The 25,076-nt window shown below is 39.2% G+C and overlaps 1 protein-coding gene across 2 annotated transcripts in view; it reads left to right on the forward strand.

Annotated features, from left to right (window-relative positions):
- dagla (diacylglycerol lipase, alpha) overlaps positions 1-25,076 on the forward strand; it is a 370,588-nt gene that overhangs the window by 258,061 nt on the left and 87,451 nt on the right. For both annotated transcript variants that reach the window (XM_059975669.1, XM_059975670.1), the window contains 2 exons: positions 7,765-7,899; positions 14,051-14,128. In XM_059975669.1, coding sequence (XP_059831652.1) covers positions 7,765-7,899; positions 14,051-14,128 — 213 coding nt within the window. The remainder of the gene's footprint in view (positions 1-7,764; positions 7,900-14,050; positions 14,129-25,076) is intronic.

Consider the following 25,076-nt stretch of genomic DNA (forward strand, 5'->3'; position numbering starts at 1 on the left):
AATGCAGATTTATCCTTTTCTCTTCCCTGTGAAGTACATTTATTTTTGTCTATCCAACATGCTCTTTGTATGTGTTGTCCTACTTTGTTGCATTTTCTGCAAGTTTTGCCTTTAAACCTGCATTGGTTTGGTGTATATGAGCTCCTGCCACAATGATAAAACAAATTGTTCAGCCAGGCAAGTTTCTGTTTACATGTTGCAATATTGTTCATGCTAACTTTCATTCCTGACTGTACAGTCGGCCTTCCTCATCCACGAGGGATGGGTTCCGGGACCCCTTGAGGGTGCTTAAGTCTCTTATTCAACCTGTCTCAATGCGGTGAACCTTAGGACCCAGCGGAACCCCAGACCTTATTTAACCTGTCTCAGTGCTGTGGACATTACGACCTGGCATCAGAGCTCTGAATCCGCAGTGTTTCTGTTGACGAAAATAATCACGATCACAATTGAAAATAAAGTGGAAGTAATAAAACGATCGGAATGAGGTGAAAAGCCATTGGTCATTGGAAAAGCGTTAGGCTATGTCAGTCAAAGATTGGAACAATTTTAAAGGATAAAGTGAGAAAGGCTGTGCTCTGATGAAAGCTACAATTATTACTAAGCAACGCAATGGTTTAATTATTGAGTTTTGTGTTTTTGATCCTTCACATCAACCTGACACGAATGGAGAGCGCACTTGATAGAACCTTGCCTCTGCCTGTCCTTGAGAAACAGATTAGCCTGATTAAGCTAAAGCTGTCTCACTGTGTCTCAGTCCACTCTGAAGATAGCCACTGTATATGGCGGTCTTTTTAAACCTTTGGCACGCTATGTCAAGTGCCTGTTCAGTCTAGCCTCTTTGCCGCGATCAGTACAAAAAAAACAGCTTCTCTCCGAGCTTCTTTTACTTCTTCCCTCTCAGCTTCTTGCTGCTATTTAAATTTGCTATTGCTTAATATTTGCTGCATTGTTTAGGGAATAATGACCAAAAAAAGTCTGTACATGCTTGAACAAGAAGTGCTGGAAGAGTATTTCCAGGTTTTCGCGATTCACGGTTGGTTGAATTCGCACATGCGGAGTTCGCAGGTAAGGAGTGCTGACTGTAATTCAATTGTGTCTCTGCTGTTTCCATTCCAGCTTCCCTTTTAAATGTAAGCTGTGCTTCAGTTAGGAGCCATTTTTGAATGCTTTCTTGTAAGATTCCACAAGGTAAATGATCTTTCAGTGTATCATTAAGCCCATTACTGACCTAACAATGCTCAGACAACTTCTTCAATTCAGCCACGTAAGCTGAAATGGACTCGCGTTCCTTTTTATTCCACTTACGAAACCTAAAGTTTTTATCAAACTGCAATGGTTTTGGTTCTAAATGTTCCCGCATTACTTTTACAATATCAACAAAGCTCACTTTATCTGATTTGGTTGGAACACTTGAACTTCGAAATTGAACACTTGAAATTCTTTGCCTTTAAACCCAATGCACTCAGCAATAATGTTTCTCATTAGCTGTTTCATTTTCTTTGAAATTTTACTCAATCACTCTGTATATAATCAGTTTTCTGTAGTGTATTCAAATGTGTCAATATTTCTGATGTAGTCAGCCATTTCTGTTTTTTTATGATTACTATCACCTGGTATGCACTGTTTTAAACCCATGAATTTGTTCATTTTCTGCCTTTTTTAAAAAACTTGACCATGTTCTATCCCTTTATAAGAAGCACATGATGCACTGCTTCTTTAAAAAGAACTTGAACATTTCACTGCACTTTAATCTCAGCTCCTTTTAAAACTTCCTTGTCACCTTGTCACTGTTATGTATGTTTTGTAACTCCAAAACAAAAAGTAATTAAAAGGAAATTAAGGGAGCTGGGAATGCAAATCTTGTTTTTTACTTAGTGTGCGTGCATATGACATGGTGGCGTGGTGATGTATGCCATTTATGTACTCTTACAGATAACATGCAATGTATTATGTGAACAACAAAGAATGCTTAATCAAGCAATCTATTTACAATATTACTCAAATATTACTGAAATTAAATACACAATAGCATGAATTACAAGGCTCCAGGGTGAGAACTTTGTTCAAAATCAGCATGGCTTTTGCAGAGATTATAAATATGCAGTGCAGTAAGTAGGGTGATACAGGTGCACCAGAAACAGCCAACTTAAAAGGGAGCAGGTATTAAACAAAATGAGCACAGAATGGTCATGGAACTTGTTCCATTCCAGTGTAAAGCCATGCATCTTGAAGATCGCAAACTGGATACTCACACTGATGGTTACATTGGCAGTTCTGGTATGTATGGCCACACGTGAATCTTTATGCTCTTAAACCAAAAGCATGATAAGCTGAACTCACTGTATAGGTGAATGTGGGAAGTTTGCCACTGCCAGATTTCTGGGTCAATTTGTTAAGTTTCTCAACAGGATTTGTAAAGAATGCCACCTGTTATTTCACAAATCTGAATTTTGCTTGACTTCACTGAAATGAAGAATATCCACAAGGGAGCTTGTAATTATCCAAGACAATTATCCAAGTTCTTCAGTACCCTAGGTGGAAATTTATCACAGCATATCTTGAGATTTTAAACCATGTTCAATTTTTACTTGCCTTAGAGCTATATCCCCCAACAATAGAATTTCATTTTCACTTTCTTTTATGGGAACGCTATTGGATAACAATATTAAATACTATAGCAATTTCCCTAGCTCCAAAAATTTAAAAAGTTGAAATACTGTGTATATTCAAAGGGACTGGTAACATATGTGAAAAGAAAGATATTGTTAACATCTTGGGTCATTAAGCCTTCATCAGAGATGAAGAGAAGTATAAATAGAGCTAGAGGAAGGTGGAAAAACAATGTGAGAAAATGAAGCAGAAATATTTCCAGCACTTGCAGCTTCCAGTAGTATTGAGTGTGTTGTTTTTTTTTATTGTTCAGAATATACTTAAAATATTTTGTTCTTTAGTTTGCAATGATCTGTTACAAATGGTTGATTTAAGGGAAAAAATGAAAATGGGAAATCAGCCCGAATGCACTGAAGCACCTTCACAAGTAGGCCAAATTGTATTAGTTAAATCATATTTTCCAGTACAAAATGGGCAGCTTATTTTTGTAAGGTTTTGTGACTGAAAATGAGGCAGGTAAAATCTGATTGGGATGAGTTGATTGCTCACTGTTTAGTTGTCCTAGAAACAGGTGTGCTGTTCTAAGTCATTTCGATTCCTACAATTAAAATCTCAAAATAGCATTTGTTATGAGTATAATAAAATGGGACTGTCAGTAGGTTCGTCCTTAATACTGTAGGCAGACACTTAGGTTCAGACTGCTGGAGAAATAGTGATTAGCAATAGTTTCTGGCAGCATTGTATCTGATGATAGTTCACTTTAGTAGTCTAATAAAGCAAACTGCAAAGAAATTTGTATGTGTGTATATGGTGTATCTCATTCTAATGACAATACTGGAACTTGGTGTGAATGAAGATTACTATCCTATTAACTTTGTGGTTTCTCAATTAGTGCAGCTGTGGTGCAGCATGTCTGGCCGCCAGGACTGGTCAGCCAGGCCTGCATTTGCTTTTTTCCTTCTGCCCACTTTTGCACTCGCCACACTGGTAGTCCTGTTAGCTTGTTTCTGGAAACTGCAGAAATACCTCAAATGTTTAAAAAGAGCAACCATATATGGGGAGTGGGAGGGTATGGCTGAAGACCCAAGACTGAATTTCTATTAATATCCCTTGCCACTGCCCTCTTCCTATTTCCCACTGTACGTTCAGGTTCCTGTGGCTCACTTAGTGCTGAACACCATACTCTACTAGTCCTGGAGCTGGGAGTTGAGATATGCAAGATTTCCTGGAATAGCGTTGATCCTGGCCTGAACAGCTTATTGGCCTAAATTAATATCCAGCTACAGATCCAACTGTATTCTATAGCTGTAAAGTAAAACACAGTTTTCGTGGGCACAAGACTATCACTGTATTACACTGGGGCACTATACAGGATGGAAAGGAATATCATAGATGAGGAAGATGGATCAATCTGGAGGCAGTAACTAGAAAATTGAGGATGCAGTTTGTAGTGAGTAGAGCAGCAAAAGCCTAACTAAAAACACTAATTTGTGGGTACTTAAGCTTAAAATAAACCTTTTCTCTTGGGGCATACTTGAAGAATTTTGGTCTCTAAATCTGATCCATATTGAAAAGTAGTCGTGTGTTGCTAGATACAGAGTTAAAATTGATAAAATATATTTATGGCTATCTCTCGAAATTATAGGTCTTCTGTTTCAATTATTGAGTCTGTTATCATGTGTTTATTGTGCATGAGAGAAGGCCACATCTGTCAAAACCTGACCGTTGCATCTCCAGCCTAATGTGAGAACTTGAAATTTCAGACCTTTAAGCTGCTTCTAATCCTGCTAAAATGGCTCAATAAATAATGAGAGCATGTGACTATGCACAGTACAGCATGTGTCAGTGTGTTGCAGCGATATGGGAGTATGGAATACACTGGAAGTCAGACTGGTGTTCCTGACCCCTTGCTTTCTTTCTAAATTCACTGTATACTGTAGATCAAGAACATCCTGTAACCTTTGTAATGGCCCCTCAATTCATGTCTACCTTAGCTGGAATACAGTCCAGTCATTTGAATGGAGTTGTTAGACCAGCATAGCATGATACAGACCTACTCCAAGATCAATGTAACCCTCCTCTCCCACATACCCCTCCATTTTTTCAGCCATGTTCCTACTCAAGAGTCTCTTAAACATCTCTAATGTATCTGCTACCTCCAGCAGTATGCACCATGCACTTAACACCCTGTCCTTTTTTTTTAAAAAAAAGACCTCTGACATTCCCCCCCCCCCCCCAACTATACTTTCCTCCAATAACTTCAAAAGTATGGCCTCTCATGTTAACCACTGCTGCCCTGGGGGGGGGGGGGGCTTCAAAGAGATAACTCCCAGTTTGCTCAGTCTTTCCTCCTAAAACATGCTCTTGAATCCACAGAGCATTCTGGTACATCTCTCTATTGTCTGTAAAGTTTTCACATACTTCCTATGCGATGTGACCAGAACTAAAGACAATACTCCACCACAGTTTTATAAAGCTGCAACATTACCTTGCAGCTTTGGAACTGAATCCATTGACTAATGAAAGCTAATAAACCATACAGCTACACCTTAACCACTTATCAACTTGTGTTACAACTTTGAGGGATTTTTGTACATAGACACCAAGATTCCTCTGTTCATGCACTCTGCTATGAATCTTAAGAATTGTTGACTTCATTTAAAATGGAATATTAATTAACACTTTTTCATTAACTTCTATTTTTGTTATTAACAGCAATTTTACATGATTTTACACATATAAAGAATACATGCAAGAAAATATGTGTAGAAATAAGCTCCCAGTCCCTCAATCTTACCCCTCATTTAATATAATTCTGGCTAATCTGATCATTTTAGCTCTACTTTTGCACCTCATTTGCCTTGTAATTCAGAAATTTATCTACCTCCTCTTTAAATAACTCCAGGGATCTAATTTCCATATTCCTCTGGTGTAGTGAATTCAAGAGATTCACCACCTTCTGTTTTAAGAAATGAAGCTCAGTTTTAAAAAGAAGTAACCATGTCCCCTCATTCAAGATTCTTCCCGTAATTTTCTTTATAATACAGTTTTTATACTTAATTTTATCAGTTCCAGCTCACTAATTTGTAAACAAGTTTTAAATTGGAGAAATAACTATTTGACTAAACAAACTATTAAAAGTCATCAGGAATACTGGTAGTGTTGTCCAATAGCTCAGTCATCATAAGATCAGTTCTGCTCACAGTACAGTTATGAAGCAGGGTTCATTGCTAGCAATGTTGCCATGTTAATCAGTGGATTGAAAATAATCTGGCCGATTATCTAAGGTCCCTCTATAAGATTACACTAATCTTTTGCAGTAATAGTTACTGTTAATGTCAAGTGTAGTTGTGTTCAGCTATTTAATTCTGATATATTTTAAATATATTTATACAGCTCTTTGTAGATCATTACGCTACATTGCATGCATCACAGTGTTGCGCAATTTAAAATTGAAATATTTGAGCTGATTGAGGCAAAACCGTTCATTCCATTTCTTGTATCTTTTTTATTATAGACTTTCACATTTTGGTCCCTTTTCTCTGCTTTTTGTAATTATAAAATTAGAAGATCTTTGTTTAATTTTAGTAGAATACATTATATCTCCTCAAAATTAATCAACAAGCTTCAAGACAGAGGCATCAGTACTACTTTGTGCAACTAGATCCTTGGTTTCCTCACTTGCAGACCCCGTAATTTGGATTGACATCAACATCTGTTCCTTCAGCATAGGTGCACTACAGGCTCTGTGTTTAATCTTGCTCTTCACACTTTATACTTATGGTTGTGAAGCTAAGTACAGTTCCAATGCCATATTTAAGCTTTCTAGCAACACCACTTTTTGTTGGCCGAATCAAAGATGGTGACGAATCAGCATATAGGAAGTGGTTTGAAAATCTGGCTAAATGCTGCCACAACAACAACCTTTAACTCAACGTCAGCCAGAAACCGGAGGTCCATGAACCAGTCCTCATTGAGGGGTCAGAGGTGGTGAGGGAAACTTTACATTCCTTGGCATTATCATTTTAGAGGATACTTGGTCCAGTGCTATTACAAAAAAGGCACGGCAGCACCTCTATGTTTTAGGACTTTGCAAAGGTTCGGCAGGTCATCTAAAACTTTGACAAACATCTATACAGTGGAGAGTGTCCTGACAGTTTGCATTGCAGCTTGGTATGGAAACACCAATGCCCTTTAAATGGAAAATCCTAAAAAAAAGTAGTGGATACAGTCCAGTCCATCATAGGTGAAGCCTGCACCACTACTGAGCACATTTACAAGGATTGCTGTTGCAGGAAAGCAGCATATACCATCAAAGATCCCTACTATCCTGGCCAAGCTCTCTTCTCACTGCTGCCACCAGGAAGCCTTAGGTCTCACACCACTAGGTTCAGGAAGAGTTATTACCCCTCACCCATCAGGTTCTTGAACCAGAGTAGCTAACTTCACTCACTCCAGTACTGATGTGATTCCTCAACCTGTGAACTCACTAAGGGCTCTACAACCAATGTTCACAATATTTATTACTTATTTATTATTATTACATTGCTTTTTTTCCTTTTTTTATATTTGCACAATTTGTTGTCTTTTGCATATTGGTTGCTTGTCCATTATTGTTGTGTGCAGTTTTTCATTGATTCCATTGTGTCCTTTGTATTTACTGTGAATACCCGCAGAAGATGAATCTCAGGGTACTATATGTTGACAAGTATATACTTTGATAACAAATTTACTTTGATCCTTGAAATAACGTCACAAGGTACCAGCCTTGGCTCAACAGTGCAATTTTTGAATCTGACCAGAAGTTTGTGAAGTTAAACCCCACTTTGAAAGGAGCAATGAACTGTGGTGTGTATGTGTAAATGTCAGATCATTATTCACAGAAGGGTATATATTATTGCAAAGATAGAACTTTCCAATATCTGGTAGAAAGTCATCAGAAGTGCCAATGCACCTCATTGCAAAGGAATTGCTAGAAAGATTACAAGCTTATGGGATTTGCAATTCTAACGCTGGATTTTTTTTTAACATATGATGACCTCACAAATGATAGACATCATGCATGGTTTTACATTAAAGATATTTTGTTTTTAAACATAATAATGCTAGGATCACAGTTCTGTTTTGCTAATAATGCTGTTATCTGTTTTAAAGGATGCATATTCTGAAGTTGCTTTTCTCTTTGCTGAGTTCTTCCGAGACTTGGACATTGTGCCCTCTGACATCATTGCTGGTCTTGTATTGTTGCGTCAGAGGCAGAGGGCTAAACGATTTGCCGTCCTGGATGAAGTAAGCAATTTTTTTTAAATTTTAGAGCAGATAAGCCTTTGTCTTATGATTTCATGTAGACAGTATTACCGTAGATTCCGGAATGCACCTGATTAAAAGCCGCACGCTCTAATTTTAGAAAGAAAATCAATTTTGTACTTGTACAGGCCGCACCGGATTTTAAGCCTCAGGTGTCCCACGTTGTAATATGAGATATTTACACAGAAAGATATTACACGTGAGGATTTTTTAACTTTTAATTAAATCCGTATGGTAACATAAACAAATACATATTGCAAATGCTTTTTTTCGAACAGTGCCTGTAACACAGCTACTTTTAAATATACATACGTATCGGTAACACACAAATTACGTTGTGTATACTTTTTTACTGAACAGTGCACGAACAACATTCCAATATCTCCTAACGACTGGTAAAAAAAATATATATACTGCAGCCTACCAGGAAAAGTTATTGATCGCCTTCTTCATCTTCCTCCTGCGCACTAAAACCATCAAAGTCCTCTTCTTCAGTGTCCGAATTGAACAACCCCAGGATCTCGTCACTCACTTCAGTCTCTTCATTGTCGCTCTCACTTGAGCGCACGCGGTCCTCTTCATCACGCAGCAGTCCAGCCTTTCGAAACCCGCTGGTGATGGTGGATGTTGTGACACGGCTCCACGCATTTAGGATCCACTGGTAGACTTGAGTTAAAGATGCTCTTCGCATGAGTCCTGTTTTGGTAAAGGATTTCTCGCCGCTCGTCATCCAAGCCTCCCACTCAATGCGCAGCGCCACTTTAAATGCCCGGTTCACACTGATGTCCAGTGGCTGCAAATACTTCGTGGTGCCCCCAGGAATCACAGCTGGAACTGAGTTTGTACTCTTGATGGCAGCTTTCACTGAACTTTCATTGTCAGCCGCTTAAAAAATCACCATCGGTGGAAGCTTTAGTCCGGATGCTGTGCAGCTCAGAACACAAGTAAAATGCGTTCTCTCATGGCCACTTGTTTTCAGTGTGATGGACGAGTCACCTTTTTTATTAACAGTCCGAGTGAGAGGCAGGTCAAACGTCAAAGGTACTTCATCCATATTTATGATATCATCTGGCCCGATGGAATTCTCTGCTATCTTTGTTTGAGTGAATATGCGGAAGTTAGCAAGTTGTTCCTCGTGGTCGGGAGGGAGCTGCTGACACAGAGTCATGCGTACCCTGACGGACAGGCCTTTTCGTCTCATAAATCTAAAACACCACGATGGCCCACCTCTAAAATCTTTGATTTTCATTTTGGTGGCGATTGCTTTAGCCTTCAGTCTGATCTGCATGGTGGAAACACCGCAGCCGCCTGCTCTCTGTGTGTTAACCCAGTCTTCAAGAAAGTTTTCAAGTTCAGGCCATCTGCTATGATTACCTCTGAAAGCTTTTGTCGTCTTTTTGCATTGACTCAGTTCTTCATGCTGGCGTCTCCACCGTCTCACCATCGATTCATTTATGCCAAGATTATGTGCAGCAGCTCGATTTCCTTCTTCAACCGCCAGATTGATCGCCTTTAACTTAAAAGCTGCATCATATGCTTTTCTTCGAGTGTTTTCCATGTTGATGAGGGTGAGTACAAATGACTGATTTACAATAATTTAATTGTGAAAGTGCGCTTGATTTATCGTACAATTTCATTGGACCTCTGTGAACTACTCATCAATTTTATTGGTCTACTGTTATGAGGCAAAATGTTTTTGGCTGCATGAAAAAAAAACATGCATTAGCCGCACCGTAGTATAGGCCGCAGTGTTCAAAGCGTGGGAAAAAAGTAGCGGCTTATAGTCCGGAATTTACGGTATATCATCTTTAGATTTAGAACTTTATTTCTTACACCCATCTCACAATATGAGTCAATAAAAATCTTTATGTTGCATCTCCATTGCTGTGTACAAGCAATAAGGAAGGGAAATGTGGGAGAATATTGCCCAGACACTAGGAATGTGTACATACTTGTTTTGTATTCATGTATGTCCAGTCAGGTACAATGTACAGTGAGATATGCAATAGATCAATGTGTATTGATAAATCTGATGGCTTGGTGAAAGAAGTTGCCCAGCCGACTTTTAGTACTGTCCTTAATGCTGTTGCAATACTGTTTGCTGGATGGAAGCATTTGAAACAGCTTGTGATTGGAGTGGCTTGAGTCCGCATGATCCTCCAGGCCCTTTTTTAAGCACCTGCTGCTGTAATGTCCTGAATAAAGGACAGCTGGGCCTTCTGCACCACTCTCTGCAGTGCCCTGCAATTGAGGGTAGTACAGTTCCTGTACCAGGTGGTGACACAGCCTGTCAAGATGCTCTGGGTGGTGTCCTTGTAGAAAGTCCTGAGGATTTGGGGATTCGCCAAACTTCTTCAGTCTTGTTTTACTCTTATAGAAATTCTTTTCTGTTTTTGAATAAGCCTAGGTTTTGGGCAAAAGAAAGACCTGTAATTATATAGGGAGTATTTAGTATCCTTGAGGCTTTTACTTTTTTCAGGTAACCTCATGAAAGGTTCTCTACATGTTGGGGATGATCACAGTTGGATTTCATTCTGGATTTGTTCCTGGCTTTCCAAATACTCCTCTATACCTCTGGCTATGTTTCAGGAGCAGTTCTCAGACAAAAAACCTCAGTTGTTATTACGTTTGTAAAATCAACCCAAGAAGGCAATCAAATACAGATAGCAGATTTTTTCAGTGTTCACAATTTGACCAAGTTATTAAGCTTGTTTAATTTTCAGCTTCACATTGGAGCCTACTCAACCAGGATCTTCATCCGCCTATCCCAAGACATCAGTGTTAGCAGAAGTTTTGCTGTAAGAAGTCTATATATATCTTCTATCTATAGAACATTAGGGCAACCATAAGATGTATCTTATGGCTGCCTAAAAGTCTGGCACAACTGGAACTTATGGAGTGATATTTGGCCTCTATAACAAGAAGAACCAGGACTAGCTTGATGTGAATGACAAGGAGATTGAGGAATTAATCTGTTGCACATAAAAGGTGCACATAAAACAAAGGAGATGATTGTTGACTTCGGGGGACACGGAGCGACCACTCCCCACTGAACCTTGACGGCTCCTGGGTAGAGATCGTTAAGAGCACCAAATTTCTTGGTGCTCACCTGGCGGATAATCTCACCTGGTCCCTCATCACTAGCTCCATAGCAAAGAAAGCCCAACAGCATCTCTACTTTCTGCGAAGGCTGAGGAAAGTCCATCTCCTACCCCCCCCCCCCCCCCCCCCAACCTCATCACATTCTACTGGGGTTGTATTGAGAGCATCCTGAGCAGCTGCATCACTGACTGGTTTAGAAATTGCACTATCCTGGATCGCAAGACCCTGCAGTGGATAGTGAGGTCAGCTGAGAAGATCATTGGGGTCTCACTTCCCGCCATTACGGACATTTACACTACATGCTGCATCTGCAAAGCAAACAGCATTATGAAGGACCCACTCACCCCTCATACAAACTTTTCTCCCTCCTGCCATCTGGGAAAAGGCACCGGAGCATTTGGGCTCTCCCAACCAGATTATGTAACAGTTTCTTCCCCCAAGCCATCAGACTCCTCAATACCCAGAGACTGGACTGACACCAACTTACTGCCCTTTATTGTGCCTGTTGTCTTGCTTATTATTTATTGTAATGCCTGCACTGTTTTGTGCACCGTATGCAGTCCTGGGTAGGTCTGTAGTCTAGTATAGTTTCTTTTTTTCTGTGTTGTTTTTACATAGTTCAGTGTAGTTTTTGTATTGTTTCATGTAGCACCATGGTCCTGAAAAACTTTTCATTTTTACTGTTTACTGTACTCGCAGTTATGGTCGAAATGACAATAAAAAGTGACTTGGCTTGAGGCGCTTTTTGATGGGAAACAGCTCTACAGGTTCCTGAAGGCAGAGGTCCAGCAAACATCTGTGACCTTAAAATCATTTGGTGGGTTTCAAGCACACATGGAGCAGCAACTTATTAACTGCCATGACATGTATTGGTTCTTCAGCATTTTAATAGGTCGGCATGGTCAAAACACCCAAGTGTCCTGAGAGCCAAGAACAGTGGGAGCTCAAATCAACAGTCGAGTTTATTGACATATTCACAGGTTCACTAAAAAGCTTATTTGCAGCAGCATCTCTGACATAGCATCAGATACACAACATTAATAAGAGATTAACAACATAGATTATATAAGAAGGAACATGATTGAACAAAAAAACCTATGGTAACACAAAGCGGTCATAGTTTTGCTATGTTGAGGTTGCGCAGGTTGGTTTAAGAACCAAATGGTTGATGGCAAGCTGCCATTCGTGAACCTGGTGATCTGTGATTTCATGCTTAATAATTTCCTGCCTGATGATAGCTGTGGGCAGATAGCATGGCCTAGATGCTGGTTAGATGTTGCCTTTTTGAGGTTTGCACCTCGTGTAGATACTGATGGTAGAAAATGATGTTTCATTGAAGTACTGGGCAATGTTCTCTTCTCTCTGCAGTTTCTTACATTCCCGCAGATTCGACTCACCAGACCATGATGTACCCAGTCAGGATACTTCCAGTGGTACATCTGTAGAAATTTGCTGGAGTGTTCAGTGACATGACAAGCATCCTTAACCTTTATAAGAAATAGTCTGTCTTCCTTGTAATTGCATCTACGTGCTGAACCTAGGATAGGTCGTCCAATCTGTTAGCGCTTATCAGAAACATTAAGGCAGCTAAAGACCCATCTAAAGGAACTTTGAGGACCTCCTCAACTGTGATTCTCCTTCGCTTGAATAATCCTGACTCCATCCACATCAAGCTATTTGTACCAATTTTGCTAACTGACAAGAAGTTATGAAGGCCACATCAATCAAAAATAGTAAGCTCTTGGGAACAGACCTTATCCCTGCTAAAATTTTAAAACTTGTCAGTGTAGAGATGTGGTCACAAAGGCCACCATATCATAATGCATATCAGTGAAGAGAGGGACCTCAGAAATATCATGATAATTTTCTAAGAGATGAGTCCAATGGTAATAGCGATAAAGGTTCTCCTTATTGGCTTTCTGCCCTCCCCTAGTAGCCCCCCACCCTCACTCCCCCCCTTCCAGATCACAGTGTGGAAGCTTTTAGCTGGAGGCTCAGTGAATGTAATCTTCACAGAATTCTAACACCAAGAAAAATGCAGGGAGGAACAAAACCACTATGTGACAACACTTTCAACCTTACTTAATAAGGCCTTTGACTCCACAGTTGAGAGGGACTGTGGAACAATTTCCACACGATTGGTTGTCCGTAGAAGTTTGTTTCCAACTTGTATTGCTCCATAGCAGCATGTAATCAATGATCCCAAACTACAAACATTTGTAGATCTACAGTAGAACCAATCTCATTGAAAATAGGTGGCGAAAAGGTATGTGCCAATGCCCCAGTATTTTACTGATTCTTTCTTAGCCCTTTGTTACATTTCACTTCCAACAAACTTTCTATGGGAGTGGAGCTAGTCTTTAGAACCTGTGGGAAACGGTTCAACCTGAAGTCACTACACTGTAGAACCAAGATAGCTCAAACCTCAATATGAAACTGCAACATGCAGATAATGCTGCAAAACAATTGAAACATTGCACTGAAGCATACAAGAGGATGGGCCTTGCACAGAACCAATGTCCTCCAACAATTTTCCCATGCTGCTTTCCAGCAATGAAGCTCACAGCAATATGCTAGAAAACTCTTGTCTCTTCCAAGATCTTGGGAGCCACCTCTTGAAGGCAGACATCAATGATGAAATCCACTACCAGCTTCAAAGTGCCTGTTCAACCTTAGGTCAATTGAGGGGAGGCTATTTGAACAGCTTGTTTAGATCTGTGATTATAATTGATTAACACACTTTATTTAAATCAAGTATAAAACATAATTTTGTGTTAAATATGAAGAAACTAATATGCTGGACAGTGATCATAGAAAGATTATGAAGGCTGGAAATTTCAGAATACAATTGGAGAAATGCAAACAGATCATCATCTGAAAGTGAAAATTAGTTAATACTGTATCTTGCCCTTCAATGGTATGGGGGCAGGGGCGGGAAAATAAAGACATGATGAACAGGGGAATAAACCCATAGTATTGGAATGTTTTTATCAAAGCAACAAATTCATATTTTTTTTTCTTTTTCTCTCAGGCAAATAATGACATTTTGGCCTTTTTATCGGGAATTCCAGTCACCAGGAATACAAAGTATCTTGACTTGAAGAATGCTGTGAGTGTTGTTTATAAATATATTTGAACACTGGTATATAATGTATTTTGAGTTAAAGAAGAACAATGAGATATGAGTAAATGTGTTATTCCAAGAATCACTTTTACTTTGTATCAATTTACTAGCCAGCACACAAAAAATAAATTCAGTAATTAGATCTGCGTAATAGTTTTGATTATATCTTCTTTTGGGTAAAAGAATGATATTCTAGCCATAAATGGAGTATTGTGAATGTTTACCAGTTTGATTCCTGGAACGATGAGGAGAGATTGGGGCCAACTAAACCTTGTAGAATGGGAGAGGATCTCACAAAATTGTGTGGTGTTATGAGAGATCTAGGCAGAAAAGATGTAGGAAGGATGTTTTTCCTGGTTGGGATGTCTAGAGCAAGGTCAGAGTTTTAGCTTATGGGATAGACAGAAAGGACTCAAATGAGAACTTCCTTCACTAAGAGGTTGATTTCTCAGCCCTAGAAGGGATGGAGGTCAAGTCATTGAGTATATTTAAGAAGGATGAAGATAGATTTCAAAGGGTATGGGGACAGAGCAGGAACACCACCACATTGAAGTAGTGATACAGCCACAATTGTATTGAATGACAAAGCAAGTGTGTGGAACCAAATGACCGACTCCTGCTGTTATTTTCAGTTCATTAGTATCATGTGGGCTCCCAGGAAAGCAATCCACCAACTCCACATCTTTTGGTTATCCCTGTGTAAACCTGCAACTAACTTACTCATACACATACTCATCAACTCAGCTTGTTATTTTTTCCCATTAACCCACAGAGTAATTTATAGTAGTCAATTAAAAGGACATTAGCAACAAGTAAAGAAATTTTAATTCAGCCCCTTACAAGAGTATCTGCCATTAGTTCAATAGTTCCATTTAATATCAGAGAAATGTACACAATATACAACCTTAAATTCTTGTTCTTCGCAGACACCCATGAAAACAGAAGAGTACCCCAAAGAATGTGTGACAGTTTAAAAAAACATTAGAACCGCAGAGCCACTCCCACTTCAACCCTCCCACACACAAGCAGCAGTAAGCATCTAACCTCCCTCTCTCTACTTACTCCAGCAAAAAACATTAACATCCTCCACTCACCAAACAAGCAATAGCAAAGCCCCAAAGAAAGACCATGATCTGCAATACAACAAAAACTAATTGTTTACCCATCAACTTGACATACCACAGACTCACTCTCTTCCTAGTAAAGGGACAGAGAGGTGTCACTCAGCTAGAGGGGAGACATAAGCAAAACAACTCACTGATCTGTGGTGTTAAAATCTGCCGTGTCATTTTTTCCAAGTTCACTAACTCAAGAACCAGCAAACTCACTGCCACCAACAAGAGAAAGACAGAGAGAGTGCGATCCGAGTATAGAACCTCTGACAGCTGATCCGCTGTTCTGGATTTTCCATTTTCTCCATGATGCTTCAGTTGGCAGCACCGGTATGGAATTGGCTTGTTCCCAGGGCCGCAAAGTCTCAGAATCCCGAAGGAACGCTTGTCTTCTAGACCGCATCCTTGGGATATTGAAAGAGAGCTGGCCAGTGAGCACCCAGGAGTGGGTATCATCGCCTCAAAGAGCCAAAGTTTGAGTGCAGCTCTTGATCAGGGTCTTTGACAGAACCCCATCCAATTTGAAAAGGAAAAAGAGAGACATTTAGGTAGAAATAAGCTGTTTCTGCAGAAGAGCTCAGAGAAGTCGCTGTCTATCACCATCTTAGCAACAGCAATTAACATTTTCTTTCCTAGTTATATATATTTTACCCTAGACTTTTATATGAGACAGTTATAATAACTCACACTTTTCCCTCTTCCTTCTCTTGAAAACAGACTTTAGCTGGTATAATCTGTCAAAAGCCAGCAATTTTCTGGTATTATAACTGAATAACAAGATTCATGTGGGTTTTCACATAATGAAAGTAATTTATCTGAATTTTTTGATTTGCTTTATTTAAACTTTCCCTGACTGTTGCTTGAGAACACTTGTCATTCTATTGTGAATGTTTTATTACATTGATACAGAACTGTTAACCCACTGGTAGATCTGTGACAACCCTCCTTTATAAATAGATGAAAAATGTTGTGAAATATTTTCAAATCTCGTTGTTCTGCCCTAATGCAAGAATTGTAAATGTTGAAGGAACATACCAAAAACATCACTGTGATGAAAAAAAACTTTGTTTTGATTGTTCCTTAGAAAAATACTTAGTTTTAATATGGAATGATTTTATTGCATTGTTTTGTTGCATTGAGAAAATGGTAGATTCAATTGTAACCCCCTGATAAGCCTCAGGCTCGCTCAGCTTGCTTCCGTCAGGGGAGGGCAGCCTTTGGCCCCGTCAAACTGGGTAATCAGCTTGTGTGGATGCTGTGTGATGTCCCCAACATGCCAAATAACAGACAGTGCACCATATGCGATTAAATGATTACACTTTATAGATCGTACTGGAACTATGTACTTAATAGAGATACAATATAAAAGGAAAAGTAAAAGGTGCCAAACTTATCAAAGTCCAAACCACTTCGTGCACAACTGTTGGAGCTCAATTAACAAAGTCTTTTGGCCACCATTCAATCCCCTCAGACCTCCTCGACTGGTAGCTCAGGACCACCCGAAGTGATCAACCAAGCACCCCCGGCACATCTGTCTTCATCTCCTCTCCTCACCGAAAACCCTGGCCTCAGTCCCCGCTCGGGGTCCGTTCCATCACCCAGCTTACAGCGTCGCGTCCTGTCTCTCACTCCTTCTTGCCGACTCCCCAAAAGCCCGCCAACAATAGCTTACAGATCCAGAAGAGAGAATAGCACCTATCCCAGTTGGTTAACAAATGAATACAATTCTCGTTATCAATAATTTTAACCCAAACAAGCTTTGAGAGAAAACACCCTCTCACCAGTTAGCATAACAAAGAAACATTCTTACTTTTAACAAAACAAAGAAGCCATTTTGATTAACATATGCAGTAACATAAAGAAGAAACCTCTTACACAATATAGGCATCAAAGTGGAACTACTTTAAATTGTAGACCAAACTTTGAACTGGAGTTTCAGATAAGGGGTTGAGCACCCCTTATCTGAAATGCTTGGGGCTGGAAGTGTTTCAGAATTTGGATTTTTTGTATTTTGGAATATTTGTAAACTCAGACAGAGATGAGAGGACGTACAGGAGCGAAATATACCAGCTAGGCAGCACCAATAATCTTCTGCTTAATGCCAGTAAGATGAAAGAGCTGATTGTTGACTTCAGGAAAGGTAAGGCAAGGGAACATGAACCAAGCCTCATAGAGGGATCAGTAATGGAGAGGGTGAGAAATTTATTGTTCCTGGGTGTCAAGATCTCTGAGGATCTAACCTGGTCCCAACTTATTGATGCAGCTATAAAGAGAAGGCAAGACCGCGGCTATATTTCATTAGGAATTTGAAGAGATTTGATTTGTCACCCTAAGGCACTTGAAAATGCTAGCCAATAATATTAAAGAGGATACCAAAAGTTTCTTCAGATACATAAAGTGTAAAAAAATGAGAGTGGATATCGGATCGCTGGAAATCAATGCTGGAGAGGGTAGTAATGGGTGACAAGTAAATAGTGGATGAACTGTTCAGCATTTTAGGTTTTTATCAGCAACCATCGTGGCAAACTCATCAATTAATTTTTCTGCTGCTTTATCATCACAAGTCTTTAAAAATTTAAAACTCTGCCTTTTCTTAAATTTCTCAAACCAGCCTGTTGAATATTTACAATTAACTTCAATTTTCAATTCACTATGATTGATCTTTGCTTTTTTTCATGATTAGCATACCATTAAGCAGCATGTGTTCAGTTTGAGACTGACAAATTCACTCTTTCAGTATATGAATAGAGATCTTCATCTTTCACTTTATGCACTGTTTTACTGTTTTTCATTAACATATGTTTCAAATGTTCATTACATATGTGAGGTCACTTCTTAGAATTCTGTGTTATGCAGAAACCTGCACATCGCCCGAAAACCCTCCTAGCATCTTCTGGAATTTTCTATTTGTGACATCATATCAGTGCTCAAAAGAATTTGACTTTTTGAGGTTTTTGGATTTGAGAGTTTCATATAAGGGGTACTCAACCTGTATTTGCTGCAAAAACTCTGCCCTCTGCTGGGAGAGAGAGGCCCAAAGCAATCTGATGTATAAAGTTCTTGTTGACATGGATCTTATGGTGTATTGTTTCTGTGGTGTTTGTGTCAGCACTGAAGGAACAACCAATCAATTCCTTTCCAATTTCCTGTAACCATGACTTTTCCCCTCACTTTTTAGGTATGTATATAGTGACACCTATTGAATGTTTGCTGAATCTGATTCTAGCTACCTTTTTAAAGTAATGCAACCCAAATAATTGTAATTTGAAACAAAAATGACTATCTTTTCATTTCGTAACTTCCCTTGAATTATCAACCCTCTTGCCCAGAGAAAAAGTTTAGGAAGCCTCGTCCAAGCATTCCTTGTTTCCAAGATAGAAATTCATCACCCCGGTACCATTCTCTCACATTTCCAGTCTCTCACACTTCTGTGCACCAAACCTTGCTGTTATCACCAGTCACTTATCTTTCACCATCTCTATACTTAATGTTCCCATGTCCTGGACTGTTGTCTGTTCTGTCTTACCTTTTGTGACTTGAAGAAGCCCATGTCTCCAATCTGTCCCTGAAAGTTCTGACAGTTTTGCTGGCAGTCAGAGCGATAAGGTCGCAAAGTAATTTATTACCAGGTGTAAAAAAATTTGAAAAATTGAAAATTATTTAACCGTTCTTCAATTATAAAACTATCTAAAAATCCCTCAAAACCAATTGAAAGTAGAGACACACCAAACCAAAATAATTTATAAAAAATAACTTCGTCTTTGCTTCATTGCTCTGGCTGCTCAATTCCTGCTGAAAGGTGGTCAGGATATTATGCCAGATCGAACGCTGATCCATCTGGTGTCCCAACAGTGTAGCAAAGTGACAGGTTCAATCTACTGAATCCATTGATAAATTCTGATTGTTTTTCATTGCATCGACCATGCAGTTGATTCCAAAGCTATCCTTCACTCGCTATCAATATCTTGATTGACTAAACCAATAATTGAAAGGGCTCTCTTTACCCCCTCCCCAACACTTTACATTCAGAACATGTATTGGAAGGGCTACATATCCAGTGCCTCCAGCAAAGTTAACGGCCCCTCTCATCCTTCCCGCAATCTCTTTAACCTCCTGCCATCAGGCAGAAGGTATCACAGCATTAGAACCAGAACTGTAAGACTAGGTAACAGCTTCTTCCCCCAGGCTGTCATCCAGCACACACGTACACACTGTCTGCATGGCAGGGTATGCCATCCCTCCCCTACTCTCCACTCTCATCCTGCTCTGGTCGTTTTTCATCTCTTCTTGCTGTTGTTACACATATTTAAACTACTGCTTGTTTTGTTATAATAGTGGCGGTAACATTATACTGTCTTACATAAACATCCACCACGACTTTAGGTCAATCGGTCAATCTTCAGGTCAGCCACTTAGGGACTTGCGTGTGTACTATTTTGTGATTGTATTTACTGTTCCTTGGCCCTGGGGGAATGATGTTTCATTATCTGCATATGGTTGGACTTGTTTATGTACATAAATAGCATTCATTCATTCTTGAGGGAACAATGTGTTGTGCTTTGTCACTGTTCTTTCAGCTTTGTTGCATCTATTCTCCTACCCCCCCCCCACCCCCTTTATATATTTTCTGTAATATATAAAGGTGTAAAGCTGGCTGGATCTGAGCCACCTTTGGATAGAAAGCATGGCAAGATCTTGGTTAAAATCAAGGAAAACATGGATGGAAAGAGTCCAGTGATGCACTTAATATGCTAATAATGGGTCAATGAAAAGCTCAATACATCAAAACAATGTCCGCGAAAGAATCTCATTATCAATTCCATTGAACTAGCCCATGTGTCTGCTGCACAACATCTCTATAATGGGTACAAAAGTCGGATAATATAACATGTCATCAATGATTGACACTTGAATCTTTTCCAAGGCAGATGCTATCACCTCAGTCTGAAACTGACCAAATACTTAAGGTGCTCCCATAATCTTATGATTTATATTTTTAAAAAATTCTTTGATTGTTTGGATTATACCTGGAATATTTCTTGCATCTCTGAAACCAACCCACTGTGCTCTCAACTAGCAGTACAGTCCTTCCCCTGCTGCTGCTTAGCTTCTGTTTAAAGCTCTGTGATTTGCTTTAGACTGTTATATTTAAAAATGCTCTATAAATTTTGCAGTTTTGTGACATCTAAATATTTGTCTTTTTAATATGTAAAGTTGAACTATAATAGAGCTTTGAGTAGTTGTAGGTCGCCTAATTAAGATATTCAGTGAGGTGCACACGAAGCTTCTGAAATTTATAATCATCAGAACTGAAATTAAAATAAATCCTCGAAATTCAGCATCTTTTAAATTGTTTGAATGGTAAATGTTTGTATCCAGGTTGCAAATCAGCAATTTGAAATTAAATAGTATCAACTGAGTGTGATTTAGTTTCAACAGAATTCTCTGCATTTTCCAATAGTGTCTCTTAACTCCATTGAATTTGTACAGCTTTTTTGAAATTGCTTGCAGTGTGAGATGATGTATATTCCAGCACAATCTCAAAATATTAATGATCATGTCTTGCAACTACTTTAGAGACAATCCAAAGGTCTATAAACTATGGTCAAGTCAGTTTTCTCATTATTCTGTAATCACTCCTCCAGCAAAGAAGCTCATCCTCAAGTAATTTAAACTCCTGCTTTTAAAGTTGGTGGTCAAGTCATTGTTTAGTACACCAGCTGATTCTATTGGTTAAGTAACTAAATCAAATTTACTCATTTTACTGGATGAGATTTTGTCTCTTCAATATAACAGCTGATTTGTGCAAGAAGTATTGACAATGCCATTACACTCACTTGAGAAATGAAAGTGTACAATATTCTCATTGCTTGGATTAAGGTCTTCAGAATGTTACCATGGAAGTAAAAAAAATGCAATGTAATGTAAATCAGATGCAGGAGAAGATTGGGAAATTTGTATTATATAGGAACTCTTTACTCTTGCCTGTCATAAGACAGATTCAAAGTTTTTTTTAAATTCACATTCACTATAAGCAGCATTTCCAATTCCTCTGTCACAAATCTTTTAGCTGAGCATACTTGCTGGAGACTAGTCTCATTCTGACTCATCCAACTGGCCACACTAATGCTGACTTTGTGGGCCCTGCCAGCACCATACTGTCTTTAACAACTGTTCACTTATCAACAGAATCCTTTTGTCTGCACATTTATTTTGAACGATTGATCGTGAACATTTTAAATTTGATGGAAGCATAATTTATGTAATTTCCCCCAACTAAAGCTTCTTTTTCTTCCGAATCTACGGTCTGTTGCCTTAACCGGACTTTGGTGATATCTTTATCGCATCTTGATCTGTGTGATGTACTCTTTTCAGAACTGTGTTCTAATCCTCTTACTTCATTTAAGTAACTACCTTCCATTACCACTAAGCTGAATTCAATTCACTTACTCCACATTTATAAGAAATATCTGCAATCACTGAACTGCAGAGTACATTCATGCTGTCTGCTCTGGCTGCCATAGTCTCCAATAAAGCCACTACTCCTATCCTGATTGTTCTTCCTCTAGAATTCTCATCTATTCACTCTCAGATCTAATGTATACAGCTTGTACAATTTTGCAAACTTGTGTTTATCCATTCAAAGCCAGATCCTTGTGTAGCAAAGCTGATCATTAGTCCTAGTTCATCCTGCAATAGAACTATGACCTAAAGATCTCTCTCCCATCTCATCAATTTTCAAACACATACTGTAAGGACCCATAGACATTGTTAGCAAAATTTTGCAACTACTCCACACGTCCCATTTAGCTACAATTAACCCAATTTTCATTCTTGGTTCCATAATATGGTTAATACTTGTTTTGTATTCCAGTGCTAGCGCACTTAAAATTTGCCATTATCATCTCCCTCCTTGATTATGAAAAAGCCTTTATACATCTATCCTTGCAAACTGTTACCTTAGCTCTGCCTTCTCTTTCTTTTTTAAGGGCATTGTACCTGTTGTAGCTCAAATACTGAATTGTCAATCTATATTACTTGCTATTGAGCAGGATTTGAATGCAGACCTTCAGCCCCGGTGGCAACCCTACCAGGGGGTGGGATTTACATTAGGAGTCATAGCAAATGATCTGTGACTTTTGGGAGATCTATTCTGGTCCTGAAGCAAGGGCAATAAACTGAGAGGAAGGATTCAGTAATGGTGTTCTGGGAAAGGAGAGCATTGTCATGTGAAGGAAAAATAATTTTAAAAAGAAAATTGAGTGAATTTCTACACACTCTAAGAATGATGGCAGTCTGAAACTCATTGTTTGAAAGAATGATGAGGTGGAAACAGCTTGACTTAAGTGGTTGTGAAGCTGTTGGAGTCAATTATAAAGGACAAGGTTTCGGGGCACACGGAGGCACATGATAAAATAGGTCAAAGTCAGTATGGTTTCTTTAAGGAGATACCTTGCCTGACAAATCTGTTAGAATTCTTTCAGGAAATGACAAGCAAGATTTGAATGATCAGTGATTTGAATGACTGAACTGATGGCTTTTGGCCAAGCTTGCAGATGATCCAAAGTTAAGTGGAGGGACAGGTAGTTTTGTGAAAGCAAGGAGTCTGCAGAAGGGCCTAGACAGATTAGGAAAATAGACATCGAAGAGGCAGGTGGAATATAGTACAGGGAAGTGTCTGATCATGCACTTGGTAGAAGGAATAAAAGCACAGACTATTTTCTAAATAGGGAGAAAAGTGAGAAATTGGAGAGCAAAATCGTGCAGGATTTCCTAAGCCTCAACTTGTAGGTTGAGTTAGTAGCAAGGAAGGCAAATGCAATGTTAGCATTCATTTTGAGAGGACTAAAATACAAGAACAAGGATTTGATGCTGAGGCTTTATAAAGCCTTTGTAAGACCACACTTGGTGTATCATGAGCAGTATTGGATCCCTTATCTAAGAAAGTATTGTGTTGGCACTGGAGAGAGGGTCAAGAGGAGGTTCATGACAATGATCCTGGGAATTAAAGGGTTAATTTATGAGAGCATTTGATGATTTTAGGCTGGAGTTCAGCAAAATGAGGGGGAAGTCTCATTGAAACATATTGAATATTGAAAGGCCTATATAATGTGGATGTGGAGAGGATGTTTCCTATGGGGGGTGGGGTTTATCTAGGACCAGAGGGAATGACCTCTGACTTGGCAGCAACACCTCAAGCTCCATCACGCTGAACACTTCTGCTATCCAGGGTTGGGTGCTCAGCCCGCTGCTGTTCACGCTACTGACTCAACACTGCACTGCCAGATCCAGCTCAGATTGCATCATCAAGTTTGCTGACGATACAACAGTGGTTGGCCTCATTGGGAATAATGATGAGTGGGCATACAGAGAGGAGGCAGAGAGGCTTGTCAAATGGTGTGAGAACAACAACCTGCGTCTCAACTTGAACAAGTCAAAAGAAATAATTGTGGACTTCAGGAAGGTGCAGGTTGACCATTCTCCATTGCACATTAGTGGCTCTGCTGTGGAGAGATTAAAAGCATAAAGTTCCGTGGTGTGCACATAATGGATGATCTGACTTGGACCCTCCTCATTAGTCAACGTCTCTCTTTTATTTTCTCATACATTTTACTGCATGCTTTCTCTTGATCTGAATGATCAGAAGAATATTATTTAATATTATTAATACATTTAGATATAAAATTGTGATCTTACCTCAAGCCACTATATTCAGAAATATATGCATCAGTTCTCTGTTTAGGATTTTCTCCTGTCAAAATAATGCAGTGGCAATAATATATTTATTTATTTTATATTTATACAGATACAGCGCAGAATAGACTGTTGGATACGTGTTGCCAGTAATCCCGCAACCACCAATTTAATTCTAGCCTAATTACAACACCATTTACAATGACCAATTAACCTACAAATGAGTACGTCTTTGAACTGTGGGAGGAAACCAGAGCACCCTGAGGACATACAAACTCCTTACAAAGGAAACCAGATTTTAACTCTGAACTGACTCCCTGAGCTGCAATAGCTTTGTACTAACTGCTACACTACCATAGTGCCCCATTTAATATAATCATAGATTGGATCTTCTATTAAATGTGACTTGGACAATATCTACAGGGAGATTACAACTTCCAAATAGGTTTGTTGCATCACTCATACTCTGCTCAGCCCACTATTTGCCCAGGTTAGTTATCAACAGCTGGCAGGTGTGTCTTTCTAATTACCCCTTCCTCCATATTTATTCCTTGATTTTCCAGGGTCATTTGTTCCTGTGTCAGTTTGGAACTGATCAATGCACATCTCTAATTTGAGTTCCTGTTGAATGCAGATACATCTGCTATTTGCAATGATGGCTAAGATTGGTTTCAAGGTCACAACACCTCAAATGGCAGGTATCTGTCATAGTATGAACTTCAGGAATGTATTTTAAATATTCATGCCTGTGCTTTCAGCAATGTATTCCTCTTTTCCTCATCTAAATCTTCTCGAATATTATCCTTCTCTTAAACAGTACCTTGGTAATAAAAGGTGTTCCATTGATGGCATTATCATAAATACATTGCAGTAAACTGTTGAAGGGTCTTGGCCCGAAACGTCAATAGTGCTTATCCTTATAGATGTTGCCTGGCCTGCTGTGTTCCACCAGCATTTTGTGTGTGCGTGTGTTGCTTGAATTTCCAGTATCTGCAGATTTCCTCGTGTTTGCAATAAACTGTTTGCTGGATTTTAATAGCTAATCATACAACAATTGTCCCAGCATTGCTCTTCTCCATGTCATTTTATTTTAAGATAAAGCACGGAACAGCACCTTCTGGCCCAAC

The sequence above is a fragment of the Hypanus sabinus genome, chromosome 7 (assembly GCF_030144855.1).
Source record: "Hypanus sabinus isolate sHypSab1 chromosome 7, sHypSab1.hap1, whole genome shotgun sequence".
Taxonomy (NCBI): Eukaryota; Metazoa; Chordata; class Chondrichthyes; order Myliobatiformes; family Dasyatidae; genus Hypanus; species Hypanus sabinus.